The sequence below is a fragment of the Urocitellus parryii genome, chromosome 14, assembly GCF_045843805.1.
Source record: "Urocitellus parryii isolate mUroPar1 chromosome 14, mUroPar1.hap1, whole genome shotgun sequence".
NCBI lineage: Eukaryota > Metazoa > Chordata > Mammalia > Rodentia > Sciuridae > Urocitellus > Urocitellus parryii.
In genome coordinates, this window is record NC_135544.1 from 44,989,909 (window position 1) to 45,012,561 (window position 22,653).

At 43.5% G+C, this 22,653-nt stretch overlaps 1 protein-coding gene across 1 annotated transcript in view; it reads right to left on the reverse strand.

The window, feature by feature from the left end:
• Positions 1–344: 344 nt before the first annotated feature.
• Positions 345–22,653, reverse strand: part of Trim75 (tripartite motif containing 75) — a 45,569-nt gene continuing 23,260 nt past the window's right edge. The window contains exon 2 of the mRNA XM_077792460.1: positions 345–1,937. Within this exon, the coding sequence (XP_077648586.1) occupies positions 345–1,733 (1,389 nt within the window). The 5' untranslated portion in view covers positions 1,734–1,937. The remainder of the gene's footprint in view (positions 1,938–22,653) is intronic.

The following is a 22,653-nucleotide window of genomic DNA, read 5'->3' on the forward strand; positions in this document are numbered from 1 at the left end:
ACCAGAGAGAACATTCCACCTTCGGTTCTGAGTTTCTGAGTTGGTCACAATGAATTCTACTATTACATATAATTATGTAGCTTAGTGATTAAGCATCCCTGGCTCAATCCCTGGTACTAAACTACAACATAATGACCAACAACCTTCTTACATACCAGCAAGAACTAGAGGTTTCTTTTCCTTAACATTAAATTTAACTGATACATAAAAGCAAAAAAAAAGTGTACATATCAACAAGGTACAAAAAAATTCAATCTCTAGCAAACAAAAAAAACCCCAGAATTTTGTTAAAATGGTTCAGCCTATTGGGGGGGGTGGGGCTTTTTCATTCACAATTTTTTCCCTTAACAGATTCTGAGAGGTTTTGAACCAGGTCCTATAAAGAAATAAGGACGCAGAGGTTCAGAAAAAGTGTCTGTGAAAGTACAGATGAGAGATTTCTCAGGCATATTGTAGAAGGAGATCTCACCCAGCTCATAGTCCAGGAAAATGCCAAGGCGTCTGGCTCTCACCTCTAACAGCAGAGGGTCTGGAACAGCTCCTGGAGCTCCATAGCCATCCTTCAGTTGCTGAAGCTTCCAGCATCCCTGCTGGACTGATGGTCGCCTGGCCTTGGTGGACAGAGAGGCTTTGCAGACGCCAATAGCCCACTCAGATCTGTCTCCCACTTCCACCTCCCAGAAATACCTCCCAGAATAGAAAGCTGGAAAACCCAGGACAACCGGGTTGACTGTAAACCTAGATGGAAGATCAGGGACGTTTTGTTTTCTCTTCGTGTGTCGGACACATTTTTTATCCCCAGAGATGATCAGGTTACGGTGGGCTGTTGCAGAATCTAGAAATATATCTGCTTTGAATTCTCTAATTATTTTCTGCAGAGCAGAATACTGGGGAGGAAAATTGTAAGCTTCCCTCCTTAAATGAATTGAAAAGACTGGTGGGCTGACCTCCGTGTCAGACTTCTGGTAGAAGTGCTTCATCTGTGACAGCAATTCCACCTCCGACAACACATTGTGCTCTGTGACCTTGCTTAGGAGACCTTTGAGTGTGGAAGCGTAGTTTGAAAATGCTGTGATGTTTTCCCTGAGTTTCTGTTCAGTGTCCTTCTCTTCTTCAACTAACCTTGCTAGAGCTGCCTGTTTTCCTTGCTCTAAAAATTGGCTCAGTTGTTCCAATTCAAAGGATAATCTCTGTTTCTGCTGTTCCACCTGCTCTCTCAGCTCCAGGCATTTACTGCCTTGAATGCTTATTAATTGTTGGACATGTGCCACTTGCCTCTTCAGGGGCTCAATGTAACTTTCAAGCATTCCCCTGTGATAAGAGGCAGCCTCCTGGATGGGCCTCAGGTAGTGGCCCTGGTGGTCTGGGGACCCAGCGCAGAGGGAACACAACAGCTCCAGGTCCTCCTCACAGAAAAGGCTCAGGACCTCTTGGTGTTTCTCACACAAGCTCTGCTTGCTCTGCCTCTTCCTCTTCCTCCCGCTGAGGTGGAGGAGCTTGGCCGTTTCAATCATCCTTCCCAGCTGGGTGTTGATCTTATAGTGCCCTTCATCACACTGCTGGCGACAGACAGGACAACGGAAACCCTCTTGCAGATCTGCCTGGGACTGCTGGATGCAGGAGCGACAGAAGTTGTGCCCACAGTCGATGGTGATGGGGTCTTTCAGGTTATCCAGGCAGATGGGGCACTTGGTCTCTTCCTGAAGTCTCGTGAGGGCTGCCAACACCTCCATGGGACTGGCTCTGCACTGAGGTGGGCTTTCTTTAGGATTGGCTTTGTGGGTGGACTCCAGCCAGATGGTCGCACTTGAGCCCCCTGGTTCTCACAGCCCCTGAAGTCCTAGCAGACCCTTGAACTCCAGATGCCACAGGAAGTCTCTTCCAGAGGCCTGCAGCCAATCACAGCCGCTCTTCCAGCCTTTGGCAGCTCAGAGTTGCTGTGCAGGAGAAGAAATTTCACTTAAGCAAAAAAGAACAACAGCAACTTGTTTCCTTGGGTGGTTTCACCCACTACCATGTTCTGGCAGAACACAGATGGTCCTCACCAATCCCTAGTTCTTCATCTCCATTCCTATTTTTAGGCCCACTTGGCACCAGTCTCCGTGGCACCTGTACCACCAGTCACCCCTGCTGGAGCTGTGGAAAGGACACAGGCCCCAGACGGACCACACTTGAGCTAGAATGCAGGCTTGGGTACCTCGCTCTGTAACCTGGAGAACTTGATACCCCAAACTTGTGGGGGTTTTTTTGCAGGCAGGAGGGTTCTGGGAATTGAACCTAAGGCCTCTTGCTTCACACTTTGTAAGCTGGTACTCTATCAAAGAACTATATACCCATAGTAGCCCACACTCTGGAAATCAGGTAAATAAGGATCTCACTTTTGCCTTCCAAAAATACAGAGGACTATAGTAGTCCATGCCTGAAATCCCAACTACTTGGGAGGCTGTGGGAGGAGGAAAACAAATACAAGGCCATCCTTAGCAATTCAGGGAGACCCTCAACAACTTAGCAAGACCCTGTCTCAACTAAAAATATAGATAAACAAACAAACAAACAAATAAATAATGGCCAGATTACCAAAAGCACTTTACAGATTCAATGTGATTCCAATCAAAATCCCAATGGCATTCCTCACAGAAATAGAAAAAGCAATTATGAAATTCATCTGGAAAAATAAGAGACCCAGAATAGCTAAAGCAATTCTAAGCAGGAAGAGTGAAACAGGTGGTATCACTATACCAGATCTTAAACTATACTACAGAGCAACAGTAACAAAAACAGCATGGTACTGCCACCAAAACAGGCTGGTAGACCAATGGTAGAGGACCCAGAGATCACCCCACAAAATTACAACTACCTTATATTAGACAAAGGTGCTAAAAGCATGCAATGGAGAAAGGTTAACATCTTTAACAAATGGTGCTGGGAGAACTGGAAATCCATTTGCAACAAAATGAAATTGAATCCGCTTCTCTCGCTATGAACAAAAGTTAACTCAAAATGGATCAAGGATCTAGGAATCAAACCAGAGACTCTGCGCCTAATGGAAGAAAAAGTTGGCCCTAATTTCCATCACGTGGCGTTAGGCCCCAAGTTCCTTAATAAGACACCTATAGCACAAGAATTAAAACCAAGAATCAACAAATGGGATGAATTCAAACCAAAAAGTTTTTTTTTTCTCAGCAAAAGAAATAATATGAGGTGAATAGGGAGCCTACATCCTGGGAACAAATTTTTACCCCTCACACAGATAGAGCTCTAATCTCTAGGGTATTCTAAGAACTCAAAAAGTTATACACCAAAAAAACAAATAACCCAATCAACAAATGGGCTAAGGACCTGAACAGACACTTCTCAGAAGAAGATATACAATCAATCAACAAATACATGAAAAAATGCTCATCATCTCTAGCAATCAGAGAAATGCAAATTAAAACTATTCTAAGATACCATCTCACTCCAGTCAGAATGGCAGCCATTATGAAGTCAAACAACAACAAGTGCTGGCGAGGATGATGTGGGGGAAAAGATACACTCATATATTGCTGGTGGAACTGCAAATTGGTGCAGCCAATTTGGAAAGCAGTATGGAGATTGCTTGGAAAGCTGGGAATGGAACCACCATTTGACCGAGCTATTCCTCTTTTTGGAATATACCCAAAAGACCTTAAAACAGTATACTAGAGGGACACAGCCACATCAATGTTCATAGCAGCACAATTCATAATAGCTAGACTGTGGAACCAACCTAGATGCCCTTCAATGGAAGAATGGATAAAAATAATGTGGCATTAATACACAATGGAATATTACTCAGCACTAAAAAATAACAAGATCATGGCATTTGCAGGGAAATGGATGGCATTAGAGAAGATTATGCTAAGTGAAGTTGGCCAATCCCCCCCAAAAAAATGCTGAATGTCTTCTCTAATGTAAGTAAGGGGGGTGACTCAGAACGGGGTAGGGAGGAAGAGCCAGAGTAGAAGATAACCTCTAGATAGGGAAGAGAGGTGAGAGGGAAAGAGAGGGAGAAATGGAATTGCATGGAAGATGGAAGGGAACCCTCATCATTACACAAAATACATGTATGATGATGTGACAGAAAAAAAAAATCAATTGTGTCACCTTAGATTGGGTAGAGAGAAGTGATGGGAGGGGAGGGGCTGGGGAGATAGGAAGGATAGAATGAAACAGACATTATTACTACTGTGTGTATATATGTGGCTACATGACCAATGTGATTCTGCAACCTGTACATTCAGAAAAATGAGAAATCATATCCCATCTGATTCAAATGTATGCTATGTCAAGGTCATTGTACTGTCATGTATAACTAATTAAAACAAAAAAATTTTAAAAATGAAATAAATATTAAGAGCTGGGGATGTAGTTTGGTGGTAAAGTGCCCTGAGTTCAACCCTCTATCTATATAAATAATTTATAGAAAGACCTTATTAGTTTGGGATTTTTTTTTTTTTTGTACTGGAAATTGAGCCGAGGGGCACTTCACCACTAAGTCACATCCCCAGCCCTTTTTTATATTTTATTTATAGACAGGGTCTCACTGAGTTGCTTATTTATGGCTTCAATAAATTGCTGAGGCTGGCTTTGAACCCATGATCCTCCTGCCTCAGACTTCCGAGCCGCTAGGATCACAGGCATGCACTATCCCACCTGGCCATTTTGGATTTTAAAATAAGCTTTTCTGATGGCTCCAAATTCACATCTACTACAGTTTGTTTATGTTTTTCATCTTTGCTTCTCTATAGTTGAATGTATTCAACAAAAGACTTATTTACTAGTGAAGTGAAACCCAGAAGGCGGATAGTATTTAAAACATACAAATTGCCAGGCACAGTGGTGCATTCTTGAAATCCCAGAGGTTCCAGAGGCCGAGGCAGGAGGATGAGAGTTCAAAGCCAGCCTCTGCAAAATCAAGGCACTAAGTAACTCAGTGAGACCCTGTCTCTGAATAGAATACAAAACAGGGCTGGGGATGTGGCTCAGTGGTAGAGTGCCCCTGAATTCCATCCCCAGTACCAAAACCATCCTGGCCGAGGCGGGTGGTGCCCTTCCCCTTCACCATGAGCAACCTGCACAGACTTGCTGCTTCTCTGGAGACTGAATCTTAAACCTGACTCAGTGAACTGCTTCCTGTGCCTTTCCCTCTTCCTCAGGCTTGTTCCACCCCAAACCCTTCTCTAAGGCCTCCCTGGAGGATTTGAGGCCTTCTTGCTGGGACACCCAGTAAGACCTGACCTGACCTCCCCCTCCAGCATGCTTCTTAACTCCCCCCCACCCAAGAAAATGAGGCATTTAATTTTGCATGTTTTCTGGCATGAATTAAGACACTGGTGTACATGTGAGTCTACAGTTTGTTCTCACGGTCTCCATAGCAACAGGTCCCAGCTTATGGTGCCTGGTCCCCCTCTCCACACCAGGCCCCTACACCCACCAGGCTTCAGAGAGGCCTGAGCCCTGTGGCCACTCCCCCCCCCCCCCCCAGGACCCGTGCAGCTCACACACTTCCAGGCTCAGGCTCAGGAACCACCACAGGACATTTGCCTTGTCTTGTCCAATCAGTCCTCTGCTTCCTTCTCAGATGGACCAATAATTATAAGAGAGCCCCCTCCTCTGCCCATCTTGCTGACCTCACCACAGGGCGCCCTGTCCCCACCACTGTTCCTTGTTCTTTCCAAACCTTAAAATCAACCACAACGTGAAAGTATTTTTGTACCCTGTGTAACAAAACACTTATGCATCATAAAGGATTTTCATGTGTGTACCATTAATTATTAAAGAGGCCTTATTCGCCTTGTCAGATAAATTCAATGCTTAGTTTGAGGCACGAAGAAGAAACAGGTTTCCATTCTTCAGCAGCCAGCCTTTGTATCAGGCATTGGTTTATGAAAAATAAAGAAAAAAAATTGTGCAATTAAAAAAAATGGGGAGCTATACTGTGAACAATAAAAAATTAAAAATGACATTACCCTTTAATATAGATTATTTCAGTAAAAAAAAAAAACAAGGTCTTTTGTCAGCATGGGCTAAATAAACTTCATTCTATTCACAGAATACACATTCTATACAAGACAACAGCAAGCAAAATTTTAAGAAAAGATAGTGACAATCATACTGATATAGAAAGATGCACACAATACACTGTGGTATGGAAAAGGCAGGCAGGGCTGGGGTTGTAGCTCCAGGGCAGGGTGCTTGCTTAGCTGGTCTCTGGTCCTGGGTTTGATCCTCAGCACAAGGAAAAAGAAAAAAGTGGCACATAGGTTGAGGGTCCCCCCCACCCTTCTTTTTTTTAACCACTAGGCTACATCCTTAGCCTTTTTTACATTTTATTTTGACCCAGGGTCTCACTAAATTGCTTAGGGCCTTGATAAGTTGCAGAGGCTGGCCTTGAACTTGCAATCCTCCCACTTCAGTCTCCTGAGCTGTTGGAATGATAGCCATGCACCACCGTGCAGGGCAGATTGTCTATTATCTAACTTCCCCAGAAGGGCCTGAGGAAGCACTTCCTACTCAAACACAGGAACTTTAACAGAGCAAAGTACGTTTGTCCCTGATGACCCCAGGAAGTCCGCAGACAGCAGGCCCTGTCAGTTTCCTCTCTTACCTCCTAGGAGCTTCCTTTAGAGCTCACACTTCCCTGGGCCCCTTTAGATCTCACACTTCCCTGGGCCTCAGAATCCAAATTTTCTTTTCTTTTTTTTTTTTTGGGGGGGGGGTGGGCAGTTCTGGGGATAGAACAAGGCACTCAACCATTGAGCCACATTCTCAGCCTTTTTTACTTCGAGACAGGGTCTTCCTAAATTACTTAGGGTCTCCCTAAATTGCTGAGGCTGGCCTTGACCTTGTGATCCTGCCTCAGTCACTTGGATTACAGACATGTGCCATGTCTGGCTCCTAATCCAATTTCTAGTCTCAGTAGCAGACGTGTCCACTTTGTAAAATGTAGTTAAATTTGCCAGTTGTGGTGGCAGGGGACTGTAACCCCAGAGGCTCAACAGGCCCAGGTAGGAGGATCACAAGTTCAAAGCCAGCCTCAGTAATTTAGCAAGGCCCTGTCTCAAAAAAAAAAAAAAAAAAGGGTAGAGATGTGGCTCAGTGGTTTTAAGCGCACCTGGGTTCAATCCTAGGAACCAACCAAACAAAAAAAAGCCTAAAAAGAGTCTAAGCACCAGGTTTATTGGGAGGTAGGTCAGTTATAGTTATGAACAGGTGAGTGCATCAAGAAGAATCTAGGGGCCATAAAACTGAAACTGTGGGGAAGCGTATCTAAACAGGTAAGCTTTGGGAAGTGAGGTCTGGAATGCTTGACCTTCCTCAGCTACAGAGAACTTTAATACCATGAGGGAATTATTACTTAAAACCCTGAGGACTTTAAGAAGGTATCCGAAAAGTAGGGTCTGGTACATCAAGACCCCCAGCTACGGCTAATGATAACCCGACAAGGGGCACTGGGGTTTTCCGATAAATGCCAACATCATCTCTTGCAACTATGTCCCAACCACCTGGGAAACAGAATATCCAGGCTTTCACATAGGAAGTTTCTGAGGGCTATCCAAAGGGTAAAAACCAACAAAGGAGACGGGGAAACCAAGGCAATTACAAAGGACTCAGTTTCTTAAAGACTCCAGCCCCGAGAGCACCCCACGCTCCTCTCTGTGCAGTCCGTGTGCTGTACAGAACTCTCTCCTTTCACTCTATTAAACTTTTGCTTACTTTTTGCTGTGTCTCTTGAATTCTTTCTGGTGAAGTTTACAGGGATCGGCACCCAATGGCTCCAGTGGCTTCCCTGGCTCAACCCACAGGCCCCCAGATCTGTAACAGTATCAGGGTCCTGAATGGTTCAATCCCTCCATTCCCCCTACCTCTAAACACAAACCACCCCTTCAGACCAGCACCTCTGCGGGTATTTTCACACAGACATCAGTCGTCTCCTTCTCTGTCTTCATCCAACAGAGTAGTCCGTGGGTTAACTTATCAGTGGCAAGCATCTATCTAGGTAACTTGAACCTTAACAGAGGGCACAGTATTTTGAGTAGCCCCGGCTAGGTCTGGCCCTGTGTGTCTCAGAGGTAGAGCACTGGCCTACCCTGCAGGAGGGCCTGGATTCAGTTCCCAGCACCCAAAAGTAAATAGCTTGATACAGTTGATTCCCTGGAGAGGTGGGTCTCCCTCCTGGCACAGAGCAGGGGATCATGGGTCTTTCTTACTATGCTCCAGCCTCCAGCACCCATTAGTCCCAGCTCACTGCTTACCTGGAGTCGAAGGCCCCAGAAGGGGTGTTTCCCGGTCCTGTAAGAAGCTGCCCACTGGATCTGAAACACCCATTTATATACAAGGAGCTGCGGGGAGGAGTCCACCCAGGTAGACCCAGGCAGTGGGAGGGGCAGGGGAGAGAAGCTGGGGGAGGTTTTCCCTTGTCAAATACTTAAATGTCCTTGTCTTTTTTTGAAGGGGGGTTTAGTACTAGGGATCTGATCCAGGGCCTTGCCACCACCCAGCCTAAGTATACTTAGTCTTGACCTAAGAGTTTGGGGATCTTCCTGCTAATAACCAAGTAAGGTAAATTTGGTGGTTATTTACTTTTTTTTTTTTGCTTCCTCCCCTAATCCCTGGGGACTCTGAATAGAAACCAAGGTCTTACATGCTAGATAAGTGCTCTCCCACCAAGCCACACCTCCAAGATCCATGATAGCTTCTTTTTGGTCCTGGATTTTGAACTCAGGAGTGCTTTACTACAGACTTACATCCCAAGGTTTCTCTCTTTTTTTTTTTTTTTTTTTTTGACAGGATCTCCCTAAATTCCAAAGGGCTGGCTAAATTACTGAGACTGGCTTTTAGCTCCTGATCCTCCAGCCTGAGCCTCCAGAGTTACAAGGATTATAGTCATGCCCCACCATGCGCCAACCAATATAATTTCTTTTTTTTTTTTTGTAGTTAATTTGCACCTCTGAGAATAGGTAATTCTGTCTCAATTTTGCAGCCTCCCACCTATTAACTAATATATTTTAGTTTCAGCCCACACCCTGTGGATAAAGAGAAAGATCAAAGACCAGAACTACAGGAATTTTTCCCTTAGGGGGTTTTAATGCAAAACAGGGCGAGGTTTCCAGTCTTTTTTTTTTTTTTTTTTTTTTTTTTTTTAATATTTATTTTTTAGTTCTCAGCAGACACAACATCTTTGTTTGTATGTGGTGCTGAGGATCGAACCCGGGCTGCACGCATGCCAGGCGAGCGCGCTACCGCTTGAGCCACATCCCCAGCCCCAAGGTTTCCAGTCTTAAGAGTGAAAGTGAGCCCAGTGTGGTGGTTTACACCTTTAATCCCAGTGACTCAGGGTTCCTGAGTTCAAAATCAAGTCTCAGCAATTTAGCCAGACCCAAATCAACTTGTTATGCTTGAATTCGGGACCCCCAAAAGACCACCAGAGACCCAAGATCGATGTAAGCAGCAAAGAGGTGTTTATTGCGAGGTAGCTCGGTCCTCCACGCACACACAGCAACTGGTGACGCTGAGAGGCCCCGAGCCCAGGGTTTGCAGCAGTTTTATACCTTCTTTGGGGAAGGCAGGGACCCCACATACATCATAGCATCTCTTAGCAAATCATCACACACAGCGGGAAAATCCAATAACAACTCTAAAACATGATTAGCACATTCACTGGCGGGAACAGGTATTTCCCTGTCTCATGCTGATTGGTGGCTGCTAGGGGGCTGCTATGGATCCCCACCTAGCCTGACTGAGTCAGGGACACCTGGGGCAGCAGATCTCTCCTGTTATTTGTAGATAAACCACTTAGAAGGGTGGGAATGTGCCTAGGAGTGCTCTGTGGGTCTTTCCAAGGAAAAAGGTCAGGCACCCTTCTTGGACAGGCTTTGCTCTGAGATAGAGGCTGGTTTTTCAAACTCAGTGAGACCCTGTCTCTAAATAAAATATAAAAAAGGACTGCGGATGTGGCTCAGTGGTTAAATGCCCCTGGGTTCAATTCCTGGAAAGAGACCAAAAGAAAAGGACGAAATTGTTTTTGTTTCTATGAACTATAAACAGCTAGCGGGCCTGGGCATTGTGGCACACCCCTGTTATCTCAGGGACTAGGAGGCTAAAGCAGAAGACTTGTCAGTTCTAGGCCAGCCTCATCAATTTAGCAAGATCCTAAAAAATTCAGGGAGACCCAGTCTCAAATTTTAAAATAAAAAGGGCTGGGAATGTGGCTCAGTGGTCCCTAGGTTCAATCCCTAGTACCAAAAAATACAGGCATGGTGGTGCACACCTATAATCCCAGGTTCTCTGGAGGCTGAGGTATGAAGATCAATTGAGCACACCAATGTTTTTGTCTTGTTTTTGTTTGCTACCAGGGTTTGGACCCAGTGGTGCTTAACCAGTGAACCACATCCTCAGTCCTTTTTTTATATTTATTTAGAGTCAAGTTCTCACCAAGGTACTTTTGGACCTCGCTGGGGGCTGAGGCTGTATCTCAGTGGCAGAGCATTTGCCTAGCGTGTGTAAGGCACTGGAGTCAATCCTTAACACCATATAAAAATAAACAAAGGCATTCTGTCCATCTGCAACTACAAAAATTAAAAAAAAAAATTGCTGACACTGGATTTGAACTCATGATCCTCTTGCCTCAGCCTCCAGAATCACTGGGATTACAGGCATGCACCTCAGCACCAGGCTTGAGCACAAAACTTTGAGACCACCCTACACATCCATCTCAAAACACATACAGACACACAAAGCAATTTCTCTCTCTCTCTCTCTCTCTTTTTTTGGTATGAGGACTTGAACTCAGAGATGCTTTATGCTGAGCCACATTCCCAGCCTCTTTTTATTTTATTTTTTAAATATTTTTTTAGGAGGCTGGGGTTGTGGTTCAGTGGTAGAGGGCTTGCCTAGCATGTGCGAGGCCCTGGGTTCGATCCTGAGCACTACATAAAAATAAATAAATAAATAAATAAAGGTATTGTGTCCAACTACAACTAAAAAAAATACATTTATATATTTGTTTTATTTTTTTATATATTTATATTTTTAAAATTTTTTTAGATGTGGATGAACATTTATTTTATTCATTTATTTATATGCAGTGATGAGACTCAAACCCAGTGTCTCACACATGCCAGGCAAGCACTCTGTCATTGAGCCACAACCCCAGCCCCCCTTTTTATTTTTTGAGACAGGATCTCCCTAGGTTGTTTACAGTTTCACTAAGTTGCTGAGGTTGGCTTTGAACCTGCAATCATCCTGCCTCAGCCTCCTGAATCACTGGGATTACAGGCATGCACCACCACACCAGCCAATTAATAAATTTTAATACTTTCTGAAAAAGAAGAACTAAGTGGAGATAGGTGGTAGCATCTGTTATCAGAGAACTGCAGAGGGTATACTCTGGTTGTCTTTTTCAAGGTGCACATATTCCCCTAGATACACTACTGTCAATGCACTAACAACTCTCAAACCTATATCTCACTCAGACATCACTAGTAATTTTTTTCAGATTCTAAATATTTCAGTTGTGCTCTGCTGTTTATTAACTCGGGTATCCTGGACAAGTTACATGTGGCCCCCTTGAATTTTGTTTTTCTCATCTGTAATATAAAACCTGTACAAATGAAGCCAGATTAAAAGATAGGTAGCTAGTGTAGTTAGGTAAATGGGGTCTAATATCCAGTAAGAAAATGGAGACCATTATGGAGAATGCAGTCAAGGAAACCAGAAGAGCACCTGGGGAAATTGAAATGTTAATGTCCCCAAGGCCTGGAACCCATCCTAAAGAACTGTTAATGAAGTAGCTCTCCGCAAACAAAGAGGTGCTAATCAAACCACCTACCCAGGGCCCTTCCTGCCCAGATTGCACCTCCCTGCCCCAGCATTCCACCAGTCTTCCACTCTTTGGCTTCCCACCTGCATTCTGTCACTGCAGGATTGAGGGGAACAAAGCACAGGAATGTGGGAGGACTAAAAGAAGACCTCCCCATTCCACGGACGGACTCCGCCTTTCTGGTCTCTCTCTTCCTCCTGGAGGAAGTCTTTTCTGCTGTCCTTTAATAAAGCTTCCAGGGCTGGGGATGTGGCTCAAGCGGTAGCGCCCTCGCCTGGCATGCGTGCGACCCGGGTTCGATCCTCAGCACCACATACCAACAAAGATGTTGTGTCCGCCGAGAACTAGAAAATAAATATTAAAGATTCTCTCTCTCTCTCTCTCTTAAAAAATAAATAAATAAATAAAAAATAAAGCTTCCACTTGCCTCGAGTGCTTCTCTGGTGTTATACTTCAGCATTTGGGGAAGGAAGGACTTGCACTGGTAAACAGCAGGAACTCCAACACTTGTTCACTGGGACAGGGTTGTAGCTCAGTAGTAAAGCACCCCTAGGTTCAATCTTCAGTAATAATAATAATGATAATAATAATAATAGGATTTAAAGTACACAAAGGATGTAAATAGATTATATGCAATTTTATTCTTTTTTTCACTACATCATTTTATTTATTTATTTATTATTTATAAATATTTTTTAATTGTTGATAAACCTTTATTTAATTTATTCATTTATATGTGGTGCTGAGAGCCAAACCCAGTGCCTCACACATACCAGGTAAGTGCGCTACCCCTGAGCCCCAGCCAAAGCCCCTATTTATTTATTTTTATTTGTATTTGAGACAGGATCTCCCCAAATGGCTGAGACTGGCCTTGAATTTGGGATCCTCCCTCTTCAGTCTCACTACTTGCTGGGATTACAGGCATGCATCATCAGGTCTGGCCTGCCTTTTTTTTTTTCTTTCTTTTTTTTTTTTTTTTCTTCTTTTTGGTACTGGGATTGAACCCAGGAGCACTTTTACCAGTGAGCTCCATTGTAACCCTTCTTATTTTGAGACACTGTCTCACTAAATTGCCAAGTGTGCCATCAAACTTGCGACTCTCCTGCCTCAGCCTCCGAAGTCTGTGGGATTATGGATAGGTGCCACTGTGCCTTGCTGGTTCACTTCACTCTTCATGAGGGACATGCGCAATTATGCATTTCAGTATCTTCAGGGGTTCCTAGAACAAGTTCACAATCCCCCAAACCAATTCCTGGATACCTAGGGATGAATATGTAGACATACACTAGGACCTACAGGTGTCATTCTCAAGAACTTGAAAGCCAGGCCCATAGGGTGCTGCATGCCTCTAATCCCAGCTACTCCAAAAGCTGAGGCAGGAGGATGACAAATTGATGGCTAATCTAGACAATCTAGGGAGACTCTGTCTCAAAATTAAAAGAAAGAAAAAAAAAAACAGAGGCCTGGGGATACAGCATAGTGCTAATTTTTGCCCAGCATGCAGGGGGTCCTGGGTTCCAATCCCCAGTACAGCAGAACAACCAACCAACTACAAAACCCTGAAAGCCATTCTTTTGAAATGTAATCATAAAAAAAAAAAAAAAGAAAAGAAATGTAATCATCAGGACTCTGTAGAAGAAGAGAATCCTAACTTCTGTAATTGCTAGCTAGTAGAAATGGCTGATCTAATATCTTTCTTTTCTTTTGTATTTTTGGTACCTGGGATTAAACCAGGGGTGTTCAAACACTGAGCCATATCTACAGCGCCCCCCCTTTCAACTTTGTTGTACTAAATGTGAAAAAGTACAAAGAATTCGCAGAGTGCAGTGGCACATGCCTGCAATCCTAGTGGCTCTGGAGGCTGAGGCAGGAGAATCAGAAGTTCAAAGCCAGCCTCAGCAACAGCAAGGTGCTAAGCAATTCAGTGAGACCCTATCTCTAAAAAAATACAAATTAAGGCTGGGAATGTGGCTCAGTGGTTGAGTGCCCAAGTTCAATTCTGGATATGGAGGTGGGGTGGGAACAAAATAAAACCAAACCAAAAAACTGTAAAGAATTTAAACACAGAAGAAAACATGTACAGCCTCTATAATATTCAACAGAATCTATTTTCTATTCCAACAGATGTAAAGTCACACTGTATAACTTCAAATAAATACCAGCCTTATATTTTATTAAATGCTCTGCTATACATTGTAAGTGAAGCACAATTTGCATGCCCCCTCATCAATGGCTTGGTTGCTACCCACTTCTCTTTCTAAATTTTTCATTTTGAGACAGGGTCACATTAAGTTACTTAGGGCCTGGCCAAATTAGTGAGGCTAACCTCAAACTTGCAGTCCTCCTGCCTCAGTCTCTCAAGTCACTGGCATTATGTTATTACTCCAATGCACCCGGCTCTGAATTCTTTATTGACCAAACTTGTATAATTTTTTCACTTCCCTGATTCTGCCCAAGCTCCAGCTCATTCCTCTTCCCAATTCTTTCATTTTCCCTTCATTTATTTAATTGTAGTTTTTTTTTTTTTTTTTGAACTGGGGATTGAACTCAGGGGTACTTAACCACTGAGCCATATCCCCAACCCTAGTTTGTATTTTATTTAGAGACAGGGTCTCACTGACTTGCTTAGCACCTCTACTTTTGCTGAGGCTGGCTTTGAACTCCTGATCTCCCTGTCTCAGCCTCCCAAATTGCTGGGTTTACAATTGTGGGCCACCGCACAACTATCTGTGCTATTAAGCACAAATTTTATTTAGGTTTTCCAGTTTGTGACTGCTTTTCTGTGCCTTATTCCATATTACACTCAGTATATTAAAAAGAATATTGTAGGGAGCTGGAGTTGTGGTTCAGTGACAGAGCACTTGTCTAGCACAGGTGAGGCACTGGGTTCGATCCCTAGGACCACATAAAAAATTTAATAAACAAAGTAAAGTTATTGTGTCCATCCACAATCTAAAAATATACTTTTTAAAAAAGAATAATATAAGATTTTTTTCTAGGTATTACATTTAGTACTTAAGTTTCTAGATAAAGACATACTGAAAGTTAATCAAAATTATTTTTAAATTCAAATCAATATGGCTGGGGATATACTCTGTGGTGGAGCACTTGCCTAGCATGCATGGAGCCTTGGGTTCAACAATCCATAGCACTCAAACAAATAAACAACTTAAATAAAACAGGACTTTCTTCCCTAAAAATACTATTTATTCACATTGCCCTAAACATTGTGGGGTTGCTCTTCCCCCCTAATAATGAGCACTGAATTGAGGGTATAACACATTATGTAAGTACTACCTCTGAAATAGGTCCCTAGTCCTTTTAATTATTCGTTTTCTGAGACAGGGTGCTTGTAAATTGCTCAGGCAGTTTTGAACTTTCAATCCTCCTGCTTCAGCCTCCAGAGTACCTGGGATTAGCTGCAGGTCCAAAGCACCTGATCTATTTTTCCTAAATAACCCATTTTCTAAAACTGTACAATGTCAAAAACCTCAAAGCAATCAAAGACGATCTCGCTCATTAAAATCACGTTTTATATTATGATAAGACTAAACATTTCATTTTACTGGCTTTTTATCTGATTAGAACTTTGTTTTTGTTTTCAGTGCTGGAAACTGAACCCAGTGGTGCTGTACCACTGAGATGCATTCTAGACGACATTGCTCAGGCTGTCATTGAATGTGCCATCCTTCTGTACAGCCTTCTGCATAGCTGGGATTATAAACTAGAATTACAGGCAAGCACCACTGCACCCTATGGGTTTTTTGTTTGTTTTGATACTGGGGATTCAACCACTGAGCTATATCCCCAATCCTTTTTGTTTTGGACAAGGTTTCACTAAGTTGCTTAGTGTCTGACCAAGTTGCTGAGACTAGCCTGGAATTTGAGATCCTCTTGCCTCAATCTCTTGAGCCACTAGGATCATGAGCATGCACCACCACACCCAACTGTTTGTCTTTTTTTTTTGGGGGGGGGCGGGGTACCAGAGATTGAACTTGTTATGCTCGAATTTGGGACCCCCAAAGACCACCAGAGACCCAAGATCGATGTAAGCAGCAAAGAGGTGTTTATTGTGAGCTAGTTCGGTCCTCCACGCACACACAGCAACTGGTGACGCTGAGAGGCCCCGAGCCCAGGGTTGGCAGCAGTTTTATACATTCTTTGGAGAGGGCAGGGACTTCACATAGATCATAGCAAATCATCACACACCGCGGGAAAATCAAATAACAACTCTAAAACATGATGAGTACATTCACTGGCAGGAACAAGTTGGGTAGGGGTGATTGGTCAGTACAAAAGGGGGATTCATTTGAACTGATTGGTTTAAGCCAAGGGGGGTGTATGTGCTGAACTACATGGTTTCCCAACACTTTATCAACCACCATAAACTACTGGGAGGGTCATCTGGCATCCCAGGTATTTCCCTGTCTCATGCTGATTGGTGGTTGATAGGGGGCTGCTATGGATCCCCACCTAGCCTGACTGAGTCAGGGACACCTGGCGCAGCAGATCTCTACTGTTATTTGTAGATAAACAACTTAGCAGGGTGGGAATGTGCCTAGGAGTGCTCTGTGGGTTTTTCCAAGGACAAAGGTGATGTCCCTTCCTTGGACAGGCTTTGCTCTGAGATAGAGGCTGGTTTTTCAAACTCAGGGGCATTCAACCCCTAAACCATATCCTCAGCCCTATTTTGTATTTAGAAACAGGGTCTCACTGAGTTGCTTAGCACCTCAGTGTTGCTGAGGCTGGCTTTGAATTCAGGATCCTCCTGCCTCAGCCTCCCAAGCTGCTGGTATTACAGGCGTATGTCACTGTGCTCAGCTGTTTGTCTTTTTTAAGAGACAGGGAGGGTCTCACTATTTTGCCCAGGCTGCAGATTCCCAGTATAGTGCTTAGTACAGCCTGGAGCCATTGTAGAGCTAAGTACAAAGTACACATATACTTCGATGTAACTTTTGAAAAGAATATTTTCTATCTGAGTTGATTAAATCTGTGAATGTAGAACCCATGGATACAGAGGGCTGTGTCCCTTCACAATTATTTGCCATGTATGTTAAAAGTGTAATTTAGTATGTCCTGCTTGACAAATAGCAACTAAAATCCTTTATATTTTCATTTATTTTTGTAGTACTGGAAACTGAACCCAAGGGTGCTTTACCACTCAGCTACATCTCCAGTCCTTATTGAGACAGGGCCTTAGTAAGTTGCTGAGGCTAGCCTCAACCTTGAGATTTTTCCAGCCTCAGCCTCCCAAGTCACTGGGATTACAGGTGTGATCCAAATTCTTTTTTTTTTTTTTTTTTTTTTTTTTTTAAAGAGAGAGAGAGAGAGAATTTTTTTAATATTTATTTTTTAGTTATTGGCAGACACAACATCTTTGTTTGTATGTGGTGCTGAGAATCGAACCCGGGCCGCACGCATGCCAGGCGAGCGCGCTACCGTTTGAGCCACATCCCCAGCCCCTGACTCAAATTCTTAATAGACTGAACCTTGTATTGGAATGAGACATCATCTTTATTATTCTGTTTTATTTGTGTGTGTGTGGCTTAGGATGGAATCCAGGATCTCATGCATGCTAGAACTCTTATCAGCCCAACCTTTATTGTTCTGTGAAACAAACCTGACCTTTGCTCTGGATGCTGGTAACATCTCTATCCTTTAAAATGGTCTGGAAAATAAGCCAATCCCCCCAAACCAAAGGCCAAATGTTTTCTCTGATATGTGGATGCTGATCCATGTGCAGGGGAAGAATGGAGGAATTTTGGATTGGGCAGAGGGGAGTGAGGGGAGGGGATGGGGTGTGGGGTGGGAAGGATGGTGGAATGAGACAGACCTCATTACCCTATGTACATGTATGACTGCATCAATGGTGTGACTCTGCATCATGTATAACCACAGAAAAAGTTGTGCTCTATTTGTGTACAATGAGTTGAAATGCATTCTACTGTCATGTATAACTAATGGGAAAATAAAAAAATAATAGGTGCTTAAAAATTGTTAGAATATAAAATAAATAAAATGGTCTGGAGCAATTGTTGCCTTGCTCCTAACACCTGAGGAATAGGAGACCCTAGGAGAATTGTCTCCCACAGTGATGTCTTCTACCTGGAATTTCCAGGGAACTGATGAAATATGTAAATATATCGGTGTGTAAAAACATGCATCTATACCAAATTTACTTGAGTTGCAAAATTACAATTTTTATTCTCGCATCTTAAAATTCCAGAAACACTTCCAGGTCATTCCCACATCTGTCCATTCCCACATCCTCTGTTCCTTTGAAGCAAAATTAAAAAAAAAAAAAAATGCTGAGTGTGGTAGCACATGCCCAATTTTTAGTAGTCCTGTTAGAGTCTGTAAACAAGTCTGGATGGCACCTGGCAAAATGCCAGAGGGAGTGGTCTGTGAAGTAATGCCAGCGAGCCATTAAGTGTGGAGATTCCTTATTGGTTGACTGATGTATTTAGTTTATGTTAATTAGATAAGCTGTGTGGAATGTATAAATACGTTCCTGTCCTACAATAAATGGCTTCCACTCCTGCTGTATCAACTTACACAAGTTATTCGTCAACCCCCCCCCCCCACCCCGGTTATTTTGCTGCAGCCAGACTGTGGCATAGTCCCAACCTCTTGGGAGGCTGAAGTGGGAGGATCGCTTAAGGCCATCAGTTTATTTAAGACCCCTGGGTTAAATCCCCAGTACAAAAATAATAATAATTGATGCTGACCAGGCATGGTGGTGTGCAACTGTAATCCCAGCTACACAGGAGGCTGAGGCAGGACACAGGGAGAGTTGGAGACCAGCCTGGGCAACATAGTGAGACTCTCACCTCAAATAAAAAAAAGAAAACAAAATTGGTGCTAGATTCACTGCTATTTCTCCATAAATGGCAGAAAGATGAAGCAATGCTGCATCTTCACCCTTCCAAATCTGACACTTCTCAGATAGTAAGAGGTTTTGAATCATAGCCAATACAGCAATAAGGCTTTAATGCTTCAGAAAATGTATCTCTGAAAGATTAGATGTGAGACTTGTTGTTCAAATTGTAAAAAGGAAATCTCACCGAACTCATAGTCCAGATAAATGCCAATCCATCTGGGTTTTTCCATTAGCCATAGAGTGACTGGGACAGTGCACTGAGCCACATAAATGACATTGTACAGCTCAATCGTCCAGCATCTGCTCAGACATGACAGTGACCATTTCTCATTCCTGGAAATGGAGCCTTGACAAACCCCTACAATCCATTCAGGCGTGTCATCCTCTTGGACTTCCCAGTAATGTCGGCCAGAATCTGCGAACCCAGAACCACTGGATAAGCCATGAATCTCCCTGGATTCAGATGAACAAATTCCTCTCTCTGCACAAATGTCACACACTTTTTATCCTCAGAGACAAGCAGATAAGGATGTGCTGTTTCAGGATCCAGGGTAACCTCTTCTCTAAACTTCTTATTTTCTTGAGAGCTGAAAACTGCAAAGGAAGGATGAATTCTTTACTTTCCTTAACTGCAAGGACAAGAGAGCTGGGGATCTGAGGCTTTCGCACCTGTGGAAGATGCTCTTAATATCCGTCAGCAATTTCACTTCCGACATCATCCCTTTTCTGTCACCTCCATCATTAGATCTTTCATCTTGTAAATGTGGTCTGAAAATGCTTTCATGTTTGCATTGAATTTCTTTTCAATATCCCTCTCCTCTTTGTCTAACCTTGGCAGAAACTGCTTGTTGCTCCTGTTCTACAAATTGGTTCAGATACTTAGATTCAAAGGAGAATTTCTGTCTCTGGTGTTCCATCTTCTTTCTCAGTTCTAATTGATTTTGGTCCCAGGTGATCAGTAATTTTTCAATGTCCACCACTTGCCTGTTCGGGGCTTCAATATAACTTTTCAGTGTTTCTCTGTGGTGAGAGGCAGCCTCCTTGATGGGCCTCATGTAGTGGTCCTGGTGGTCAGGGGGCTGAGCACACAGGGCGCACAACAGCTCCAAGTCCTCCTCACAAAAAAGGGTCATGGCCTCATTGTGCTTCTCCATAAGCTTGTCTCGTCCTCCCTCTTCTTGCTCATATTGAGGTGGAGGAGCTTGGCAACTTCAATCATCCTTCCCAGCTGGGTGTTGCTCCTACAGTGCCCTTCCTCACAATGATGATGACAGATAGGACAAGGGAAACCGTCTTGCAGATCTGCCCAGTAATGCTGGATGCAGGAGTGAAATTGTGTTCACATTCGATGGTGATTGGGTCTTTCGGGTCATCCAGGCAGATGGGGCACTTGGCTTCTGCCTGGAGATCTGCACCAGCATACTGTTACTGATGGTATGGACTCAGGTGGACTTTCTTGGGAGGTAGCTTGGTGGGTACTCTAGAGTGAGAAGTAGATACACCCTTGAATCTCACCTTCTTTCCTGTCTGAAGGTCTCCTTGTCACTGAAGGGTAGTCTTGATGTTCTAAGAGGCCACTGGCCTCAGTGACAAAAGACAGGGAGCCAGGAGTTCCAGGGCCACTTGTAGCTGGTCAAGGATTGATTCATGAACTAGCTGTTAAGAGCAGACAATATTGGGCTGGGGATGTGGCTCAAGTGGTAGCACACTGGCCTGGAGTGCGTGCGGCCCGGGTTCGATCCTCAGCACCACATACCAACAACGATGTTGTGTCCGCCGAGAACTAAAAAATAAATATTAAAATTCTCTCTCTCTCTCTCTCCCTCTCTCTTTAAAAAAAAAAAAAAAAAAAAGGGCCAGGAATGTGGCTTAGTGGTAAAGCACCCCTGGGTTCAATCCCTAGTACCAAAAAATAAAAAAAGGGGCTCCCTAGGGGCAGTGGCACATGCTGGCAATCTCAACTGTTCAGGAGGCTAAGGCAGGAGGATTGCAAGTTGAAAGCCAGCCTCAGCAACTTATGGAGACCCTAAAAAAGTTAGGGAAACCTGTCTTAAAATTTTTTTGAAAAGAACTAGGGATGTGGCTCAGTGGATAAGTGGCCTTGGGTTCAATTCCTAGTACCAAAAAATTAAAAATTAAAAAGATCTGGTGGGTGGGGGTATGTATGTAACTCAATGATAAAGTGCCCTGGGTTCAATCCCTAGAATAAAAAAGAAAAAAAAAAAATCAAGTACAAAAGGGTAAAAAATCCAACATCATTGCTTTTTTTTTCAGTACTGGGCATTGAACCCAGGGCACTTATCCACTGAGCCACATCCCCAGTCCTGTTTTGTATTTTATTTAGAGACAGGGTCTCACTGAGTTGCTTAGTGCCTCCTTGCTGAGGCTGGCCTTGAACTAGAGACCCTCCTGCCACAGCCTCCTGAGCTGCTGGGATTACAGGCATGTGCCACCATGTCTGGCCTGTCCCTTCTTAACTTAAACCAAAGAGTCTCTATCTTTGAACCCAGGTTGTTTTTGTTGTTGTTGTTGTTGTTGTTTTGTTTTGCTTTTTTGCCTACAGGGAAAAGAGGAACTGAGAGTCTCCAGTTATCCCTCTGATATCATGAAGCTGCTACTGGGAGCAGAGCATCTAAGTGAGGGGCCACAGGCTAATAAGAACCAGTGAGGGTTACAGGCTGGAGCCTTTGGCTTGACCTAAGCTAGGGGTAGCCACATGGAAAAGCAGCTTGCCGGTACATATATTTTACTTTTTGGTACTGGGATGGAACCCCCAGACACTTTACCACGGATTCCACATACCCAGCCCTTTTTAAAAAATTTTTTAATTAAAAATGTGTGTGTGTGTGTGTGTGTGTGTGTGTGTGATATGAGATTGAACACAGGACCACTCACATGCTAAGCAAGTGCTCTACCACTGAGCCACATTCTAAATCTATAGTATATAGCTTAACTCTACATTAATCCATAAATTCCTCTCCATGTTTTAATTTTCTTTCTTTTTTAATGCTCTTTAAAAAATCGTTCTAATTAGTTATACATGACTGTAGAATGCATTTTGACACATCATCACACTTATATGAAGTATTGCTTCTCACACTTCTGGTTGTCCATGGTGTAGAATCACACAGGTTGTATAGTCATATATGTACACAGTTCATTCTACTATTCTTCTTACCTCCAGGCCCCCTCCCCCCTCTCTCTCTCTTTTGTTTTCTTCCTTTCCTTCCTTCCCTCCTTCCCTCCCTCCCTTCCTTCCTTTAAGTTGCTGGTGCTGGCTGGACCTTGGCTTCAGCCTCCTGAGCCCCTGGGATTACAGGCGTGAGTCACTGCTCCAGGCTCATGTACCAGTTTATAAGAATTAAGACACTCCTAGTTGAGTGTGGTGGCACGCATCTGTAGTTCCCAGCAACTCAGGAGACTGAGGCAAGAGGATCACAAGTTCCTGGATGACCTGGGCTATTTAACCAGACTCTGTCTCAAAATAAAAATCCTAGAAGGGCTGGGGATGTGTTCAGCAGTGAAGCTCTCCTGTGCTCAGTCCCTAGTACAGGGGGGAAAAAAATTAAGAAGACCGCGTGCCCCACCAAGTTCTTTTTTTTTTTTTTTTTCTTTCTTGGTAACAGGAATTGAACCCAGGAGCCCTTGACCACTGTGCCAAATCTGCAGCCCTTTTTTATTTTCTATTTCAAAACAAGGTCTCACTCAGTTGTTTTAGGATCTCACTAAATTGCTGAGGTAGGCTTTGAAATTGCAATCCTTCTGCCTGAGCCTCCAGAGCCTCTGGAATTACAGTGCACCACCGTGCCCAGCACTCCCCAAGTTCTCATACTGCAGCCTTGAAAATTTTGTCTTCAAGTTTGATCCCTAAAATCCACCTTAAGTGTCACTTCTTTCGGAGAGACCTTGGGAAGCCTAAATTCCTAGGGTG